The sequence below is a fragment of the Puma concolor genome, chromosome C1 (assembly GCF_028749965.1).
Source record: "Puma concolor isolate L17-30 chromosome C1, mPumCon1.1.hap2, whole genome shotgun sequence".
NCBI lineage: Eukaryota > Metazoa > Chordata > Mammalia > Carnivora > Felidae > Puma > Puma concolor.
Window position 1 is genome coordinate 73,454,839 of NC_141674.1, and position 9,738 is coordinate 73,464,576.

The following is a 9,738-nucleotide window of genomic DNA, read 5'->3' on the forward strand; positions in this document are numbered from 1 at the left end:
ACAAGCATGAAACCTATAGATAACACAGTGATACCAAATCCGTATCTTTCATTAATAACTCTGAATGTAAATAGACTATATGCCCCAATCAAAAGATACAGGGTATCAGAATGGATAAAAAAACAAAAACAAAAACAAGATCCATCTATATGCTGTCTACAAGAGACTCATTTTAGACCTGAGGATACCTTCGGATTAAAAGTGAGGGGATGGAGGCTCTTTTCCTTGGGCGCACCACTGAAGATCTTGGTGTCGCCATGGGCCGCCGCCCCGCCCGGTGTTACCGGTATCGTAAGAACAAGCCATATCCAAAGTCTCGTTTCTGCAGAGGTGTCCCTGATGCCAAGTTCCGCATTTTTGACCTGGGGCGTAAGAAGGCAAAAGTGGATGAGTTCCCACTGTGTGGCCACATGGTGTCAGAAGAATACAAGCAGCTCTCCTCTGAAGCCCTGGAGGCTGCCCCAATTTGTGCCAACAAGTACATGGTGAAAAGTTGTGGCAAAGATGGTTTTCACATCCGGGTGCAGCTCCACCCTTTCCATGTCATCCGTATCAACAAGATGTTGTCCTGTGCTGGAGCTGACAGGCTCCAGACAGGTATGCGGGGTGCCTTTGGAAAGCCCCAGGGCACAGTGGCCAGGGTCCACATTGGCCAAGTCATCATGTCCATCTGTACCAAGTTGCAGAACAAGGAGCATGTGATTGAGGCCCTACGTAGGGCCAAGTTCAAGTTCCCTGGCCACCAGAAGATCCACATGTCCAAGAAGTGGGGCTTTACTAAGTTTAACGCAGGCGAATTTGAAGACATGGTGGCTGAAAAGCGGCTCATCCCAGATGGCCGTGGGGTCAAATACATCCCTAATCGTGGCCCCTTGGACAAATGGCGGGCTCTGCACTCATGAGAACCTCAGCACTGCCCTTCCCCATTCATGCCCACCAATAAATCCTGCTTCCTGTCTAACAAAAAAAAGAAAGAAAAAAGCGAGGAGATGGAGAACCATCATGCTACTGAAAGTCAAAAGAAAGCTGGAGTAGCTATACTTACATTAGACAAACTAGACTTTAAACTAAAGGCCATAAAGAGATGAAGAAGGGCATTATATCATAATTGCATCAAGAATGCTAACAATTATAAACATTTATGTCCCCAACTTGGAATGACCCAAATATTTAAATTAATTAATCACAAACATAAGCAATTGTATCAATAAGAATATGGTAATTGCAGGGGACTTTAATACTCCACTTACAACAATGGGCAGATCATCTAGGCAAAAATCAATAAACAATGGTGTTGAATGATCATTGGACCAGATAGACTTGACAGATGTATTTAAAACTTTTCATCCAAAAGCAGCAGAAAATACATTCTTCTCAAATGCACATGGAACATCTCCAAGATAGATCACATACTGGGTCACAAAACAGCCCTCAATAAATACAAAAGAATTGAGATCATACCACGCATATTTTCAGATCACAATGCTATGAAACTTGAAATCAACCACAAGAAAAATTTGGAAAGCCTCCAAATGCATGGAAGTTAAAGAATATCTTACTAAAGAATGAATGGGCCAACCAGGCAATTAAAGAAAAAATTTAAAAATACACAGGAGCAAATGAAAATGAAAATGCAACACTCCAAGCCCTTTGGGATGCAGCAAAGGCAATCCAGGCCTACTTCAAGAAACAACAAAAATCCCAAATACAAACCTAACTGCACACCTAAAGGAACTAGAAGCAGAACAGCAAAGAAACCCCAAAGACAGCAGAAGAAAACAAACAATACAGACTAGAGCAGAAATAAATAATATAGAATCCAAAAAAAACCAAATCAATGAATCTAAGACCTGGGTTTTTGAAAAAATAGACAAATTGATAAACCCCTAGGCAGACTTCTCAAAAAGAAAAGAGAGAGAGCCCAATAGATAAAATCACAAATTAAAGAGGAGAGATCACAACCAACACCACAGAAATACAAAAAAATTATTAGAGAATACTATGAAAAAGCATATGCCAATAAATTGGACAACCTGAAAGAAATGAACAAGTTCCTAGACACCCACACACTACCAAAACTCAAACGGGAAGAAATAGAAAATTTGAACAGACGCATAACTAGTGAAGAAATTGAATCAGTTATCAAAAATCTCCCAACAAATAAGAGTCCTGGACCAGATGGCTTCCCTGAGGAGTTCTACCAGACATTTAAAGTAGAGTTAATATCTACCCTTCCTCAAGCTGTTCCAAAAAATAAAAAGGAAAGGAAAGCTTCCGGATTCTATGAAGCCAGCATTACCTTGATTCCCAAACCAGACAGAGACCCTGATAAAAAGGAGAATTACAGGCCAATATCCGTGATGAACATGGATGCGAAAATTCTCAACAAGATACTAGCAAATCAAATTCAACAGTATATCAAAAGAATTATTCACCATGATCAAGTGGGATTCATTCCTGGCCTGCAGGACTAGTTCATTATTCGCAAATCAACCGATGTGATACATCACATTAATAGAAGAAAGGAAAAGAACCATATGATCCTGTCAATAGCTGCAGAAAAAGCATTTGTCAAAATACAGCATTTGACAAAATACAGATTTCCCGAGATCAGGAACATGACAGGGATATCCACTCTCACCACTGTTGTTTAACATAATGTTGGAAGTCCTAGCCTCAGCAATCAGACAAGACAAAATAAAATGCATCCAAATTGGCAAAGAAGAAGTCAAGCTTTCACTTTTCACAGATGACATGATATGCTACCTGGAAAACCAGAAAGACTCCACCAAAAAGGTGCTAGAACTGATACATGAATTCAGCAAAGTCACAGGATACAGAATCAATGTACATAAATTGGCTGCATTTCTATACACCAATAATGAAGCAACAGAAAGAGAAATCAAGGAATCGATCCCATTTACAATTACACCAAGAACCATAAAATACCTAGGAATAAACCTAACCAAAAATGTAAAAGATCTATACACTGTAAACTATAGAAAGCTTATGAAAGAAATTAAAGAAGACACAAAGAAATGGAAAAGCATTCCATGCTCATGGATTGGAAGAACAAATACTATTAAAATGTCAATACTATCCAAAGCAATCTACACATTCAATGCAATCCCAATCAAAATTGCATTGGCATTCTTCTTAGAGCTAGAACAAATAATCCTAAAACTTGTACGGAACCAGAAAAGACCCCGAATAACCTAAGCAATGCTGAAAAAGAGAACCAAACCAGGAGATATCACATTCCTGGACTTAAGCCTCTACTACAAAGCTGTAATCATTAAGACAGTATGGTATTGGCACAAAAACAGTCACATAGACCAAAGGAACAGAATAGAGAACCCAGAATTGCACCCACAAAATGTATGGCCAACTAATATTTGACAGGGCAGGAAGGAGTATCTAATGGAAAAAAAGACAGTCTGTTTAGCAAATGGTGCTGGGAGAACTGGACAGCAACATGTAGAAGAATTAAACTGGACCATTTTATTACACCATACACAAAAATAAATTCAAAATGTATGAAAGACCTAAATGTGAGACAAGAAACCATCAAAACCCTAGAGGAAAAAACAGGCAACAACCTCTTTGACCTCAGCTGCAACAACATACTCAACACATCTCCAAAGGCAAGGGAAATAAAAGCAAAAATGAACTATTGGGACCTCATCAACATAAAAAGCTTCTGCACAGGGAAGGAAACAATCAAAACTAAAAGGCAACTGATGTAATGAGAGAAGATATTTGCAAATGACATATCGGATAAAGGGTTACTATCCAACATCTATAAAGAAACTTACCAAACTCAACACCTGAAAAATAATCTAGTGAAGAAATGGGCAGAAGACATGAATAGACACTCTTCCAAAAAAGACATTGAGATGGCCAACAGACACATGAAAAGATGCTCAATATCACTCATCATCATCAGGGAAATACAAATCAAAACCACACTGCAATACCACCTCATACCGGTCAGCGTGGCTAAAATTAACAACTCAGGAAACAGCAGATGTTGGCAAGGATGTGGAAAAGCAGAAACCCTTTTGCACTGTTGGTGGAATGCAAACAGGTGTAGCAGCTATGGAAAACAGTGTGGAGGTTCATCAAAAAATTAAAAATAGAATCAGCCTATAACCCAGCAATAGCACTACTAGGAATTTATCCAAAGGATATAGGAGTGCTGATTCATGGGGACACATGTGCCCCAATGTTTATAGCAGCACTTTCAACAATAGCCAAATTATGGAAAAAGCCCAAATGTCCAGCAACTGATGAATGGATAAAGAAGATATGGTTTATATATACAATGGAATACTACTTGGGAATGAAAAAGAATGAAATCTTGCCATTTACAACAATGTGGATGGAACTGGAGGGTATTATGCTATGTGAAATAAGTCAGAGAAAGACATATCATATGTTTTCACTCATATGTGGAATTTGAGATACTTAACAGAAGACCATGGGGGAAGGGAAGGAGAAAAATGGTTTCAAACAGAGAGAGAAGCAAACCATAAGAGACTCTTAAATACAGAGGGGTTGATGGTGGGGGGGAGGGAGGGGAGAATGGGTGATGGGCATTGAGGAGGGCACTTGTTGGGATGAGCAATGGGTGTTGTATGTAAGCGATGAATCATGGGAACCTACTCTCGAAGCCAAGAGCACACTGTATACACTGTATGTTAGGTAACCTGACAACAAATTTCATTTAAAAAAACAATAGAACTACCCTATGATCCAGCCATCACACTACTGGGTAAACACGAATTTGAAAGGATACACGCACCTCTATGTTTATAGTAACATTATTTACAATAGCCAAGATATGGAAGCAGCCCAAGTGTCCATCCATAGATGAATAAATAAAGGAGATGTGTGTGTGTGGGTGTGTTTGTGTGTACATAAAATGTAATATTATTCAGCTATAAAAAAGAATGAAGTCTTAGCATTTGTAACCACACAGATGGAGCTAGAGAGTACAATGCTAAGTGAAATTAGTCAAAGAAAGACAAATGCCATATGATTTCACTCAAATGTGGAATTTGAGAAACCAAACAAAAAGAGAGAGAGAGAAGCAGACTTTTGATTATAGAGAACAAAATGATGGTTACTAGAGGGGATAGGATTGGGAAGATGGCTGAAATAGGTGATGGGGATTAAGAAGTACACCTGTTGTGATGAGCACCAGGTGATGTAACAAATTGTTGAATCAGTATATTGTGTACCTGAAACTAATATAACACTGTATGTCACTAACTGGAATTAAAATAAAAACTTTTTTAAAAAATTTAAAAAAATAAAAAAAATAAGAACCATATGATCCTCTCAATAGATGCAGAAAAACCATTTGACAAAATACAGCATCTATTCTTGATAAAACCCTCAACAAAATAGGCATTGATGAAACATACCTCAACATCACAGAGGCCATATAACAAAAGATCCATAGCAGATATCATCCTCAATGGAGAAAAATGGAGGGCCTTTCCCCTACAGTCAGAAACAAAACAAGGATGCCCACTATCACCATTACTATTTAACATAGTACTGGAAGTCTTAGCCTCAGCAATCAGACAGCAAAAGAAAAAGACATCCAAATCAGCAAGAAAGAAGCCAAATTTCACTATTTGCAGATGACATGATACTCTCTGTAGAAAACCCAAAACACTCCACCAAAAAATTGCTAGAACTAACACATGAATTCAGCAAAGTCATAGGTATAAATTCAACGTACAGAAATCAGTTGCATTTATTTTTTTATTTTTTTAAATGTTTATTTATTTTTGAGAGAGAGAGAGAAAGAGAGCACAAGCAGGGCAGGGGCAGAGAGAGAGGAGGAAACAGAATCCAAGGCAGGCTCCAGGCTCTGAGCTGTCAGCACAGAGCCTGATGCGGGGCTGGAACTCACAAGCGGTGAGATTGTGACTGAGCCCAAGTCAGATGCTCAACCAACTGAGCCACCTAGGAGCCCCAGAAATCGGTTGCATTTCTATACACCAATAACAAAGCAACAAAAAAGAAATCAGTCCCATTTGCAATTTCACCAAAAACAGTTAGATACCTATGAATAAACCTAACCAAAGGGATAAAAGGTCTGTACTCTGTAAACTATAGAACACTTATGAAAGAAACTGAAAAGGACACAAAAAAAGTGGAAAAGCATTCAGTGCTCATGGATTGGAAGAACAGACATTGTTAAAATGTTGGGGCACCTGGGTGGCTCAGCCAGTTAAGCATCTGACTTCAGTTTGGGTCATGATCTCACAGTTTGTGAATTTGAGCCCCACATCAGGTTCTTTGCTGTAAGCACAGAGCCCGCTTCAGATCCTCTATCCCCCTCTCTCTCTCTACCCCTATTCTCTCTCTCTCTCTCCCTCCCTCCCTCCCTCCGTCCCTCCCTCAAAAATAAACAAACATTAAAAAAAGTATTTAAGATGTCTATACTACCCAAAGCAATCTACATACTTAATGCGATCCCCATCAAAATACCACCAGCATTTTTCACAGAGCTAGAACAAACAACTCTAAAATGTGTATGGAACCACAAAAGACCCCAAATAGCCAAAGCAATCCTGAAACAGAAAAGCAAATCTGGAAGCATCATGACTCCAGACTTCAAGCTATATTACAAAGCTGTAGTCATCAAGATAGTATGGTACTGGAACAAAAACAGACACATAGATCAATGGAACAGAATAGAAAACCCAGAAATGGACCCACAACTATATGGTCAACTAATCTTTGACAAAGCAGGAAAGAATACCCAATGGAAAAAAAGACATTCTCTTCAACAATTGGTGTTGGTAAAACTGGATGATGACATGCAAAAGAATGAAACTGACCACTTTCTCACACCATACACAAAAATAAATTCAAAATGATGAAATACCTAAACGTGAGACACAAAACCATTAAAATCCTAGAGAAGAACATAGGCAGCACCCTCTTTGACCTGAGCCAGAGCAACTTCTTACTAGACATGTCACAAAGGCAAGGGAAACAAAAGCAAAAATGAACAATTGGGAACAACTGGCACTGTAAAGGAAACAATCAACAAAATTAAAAGACAGCCTACAGAATGGGAGAAGATATTTGCAAATGACATATCAGATAAAGGGTTACTATCCAAAATCTATAAAGAACTTATCAAGCTCAACATCCAAAAAACAAATAATCCACTGAAGAAATGGGCAGAAGACATGAGTAGACACCTTTTCAAAGAAGAGATCCATATGGCTAACAGACACATGAAAAGATGCTCAACATCACTCATCATCAGGGAAATACAAATCAAAACCATGATGAGATACCACCTCATACCTGTCAGAACAGCTAAAATTAACAACACAAGAAACAAAAGGTGTTGGTGAGGATACGAACAGGAAACGCTCTTTCACTGTTGGTGGGAATGCAAACTGATTCAGCCACTTTGGAGAACAGTATGGAGCTTCCTTGAAAAGTTAAAAATAGAGCTACCCTGTGATTCAGCAATTGCACTATTATGTATTTAGCCAAAGGATACAAAAATACAGATTTGAAGAAGTACACGTACCCCAATGTTATAGCAGCATTATCAACAATAGTCAAACAATGGAGAGAGCTCAAATGTCCATCAACTGACAAATGGATAAAGGAGATGTGGTATATATATATATATATATATATATATACACACACACACACACACACACACACACACACACACACACACATACAATGGGATATTACTCATCAATCAAAAAGAATGAAATCTTGCCATTTGCAACAATGTGGATGGAGCTAGAATGTATTATGCTAAGCAAGGTAAGTCAGAGGAACACAAATACCATATGATTCACTCATATGTGGAATTTAAGAAACAAACAGATGAACATGTAAGTGGGGGGAAGAGAGAGAGTGGGAAACAAACTATGAGACTCAAAGATAGAGAAAAAACTGAAGGTTGATGGAGGGAGGTGGGTAGTGGGGAATGAGCTAGATAGGTAATGGGTATTGGGGGGGCACTTTTATGAGCACTGGGTATTGTATGAAAGTGATGAATCACTGAATTCTACTCCTGAAACCAATACTGCACTTTATGTTAACTAACTAGAATTTAAATAAAAAATTGAAAACAAAAAAGGTATAATGAAAAGCAAGGTATAAACATTAATTGAAGGCCTACTATGTACCAGGCACTTGTACACATAAGTACTTTCATATATGTTATTTCATTTAACCTCCACAACATTCCTTCCAGATGGGTATTACTGTCTGCATTTTACAGTATAGAGAATTCAGATTGAGAGAGGTTGAACCAAAAAAAAAAAAAAAAAAAAAAAAACTCTTTCCTCCAAGGAGTTTACATACATATTGGAAGGCAGGGGAGGTATACTATGTGTCTTAATAATAACAAATGCAATACAAGTAGTATTGCAATACAAGTGGTATGTAATAAGTGACCGAAATGAGTACAAAAGAAAGATTACTTCTATTTTATGTTTATGTATTTATTTTGAGAGAGAGCATGCACACATGAGCAGGAGGGGGCAGAGAGAAAAGGCAAGAGAGGATCCCAAGCAGGCTGTGTGCTGTCAGCACAGGGGCTCAATCTCACAAACCATGAGATCATGACCTGAGCCAAAATCAAGATTCAAGCACTTAATCGACTGAGGCACCCAAGTGTCCTGAAAGAAAGATTACTCCTACTGCAGATAGTTTGAGAAGATTTATGGGTGAGACAACATCTAAGCTTGACTGGCAAGGAAAGGACATTGTCAAGAGATGGAGATTGTTCAAGAACATTCCATTGAACTTATAGTTTCACTTCTGACATTCCTTACTCAAGTTGTTTTTGGGTAGGCTCAGAGACTCTTTATTCCCCAGTTAAACACTGGAAGACTATATATAAAGTTTTACAAAAGAATCCAATGGAAACACAGAATTGGCAAAAATTTACAAGAAGCTTTGTATTCATAATATAATATATAATGTTTAATAATAATGGCTAATATTTAGTGAGTGCTCATTAGGTGCCAGGACTCTTGTATGAAGTGATTTCCAAAGAACCACACCCTGTTATTAAGGATCGAGTGCCTGTCAGTGACCAAGGCAACAGTCAGCCTTAGATTCATCTGACTCCAAAGCCAGCTCACAATGTTATGTGTACAACTATTTTAAGCTAAGGGACATGGGCAGATTTGTGTTCAGTCCAAAAGAGAAATCTCAGTTAAAGCACAGTAAATTGTCAAGTTCTATAAGACTTAAAGCAACCACTGCTTCTTGAAAACTGAGATACACAAGTAGCCATCACAGAAGGTAACCAAAAACCCATTTTCCTCTTGACCCATAGTTGTCCCTGACTACTGTGATTATGTCACTCTCATCTACAGGAAAAAGGTAAACCCTAATTCATTGCCACTCCCATTCCAGTTCCTTCACTCGTTTTGTTTTGTTTTGTTTTGTTTTTTAAACAAACGTTTTTTACCTGCTTTTTCCTGGAGCTTCTTATTTCACTTCCTCATCCTTCCATAGAGTGCTTTTCTATAAAAAGATCCCAGGATTTGACAATTTCTTGATGATGAGGATGACAACGATGACTAACCACCATAATGAGAATGACAACTACACAATATAAGGAATTACTCAATTCGGTGAGTACTTAAGACTTAAGCTGTTTTAGAAAGTATGATAAATGTGTTCAGCATAATCTCCATTGCTACTTAACAACTTAAATCTTTA

The 9,738-nt window shown here is 38.2% G+C and overlaps 1 protein-coding gene across 1 annotated transcript; it reads left to right on the forward strand.

Annotated features, from left to right (window-relative positions):
- The first annotated feature begins 201 nt into the window (after positions 1–201).
- LOC112871638 (large ribosomal subunit protein uL16-like) lies at positions 202–958 on the forward strand. The gene has a single exon (XM_025934662.2). It carries the CDS (start codon positions 210–212, stop codon positions 900–902), a length of 693 nt encoding a protein of 230 aa, XP_025790447.2. The 5' UTR covers positions 202–209; the 3' UTR covers positions 903–958.
- The last annotated feature ends 8,780 nt before the right edge of the window (positions 959–9,738 follow it).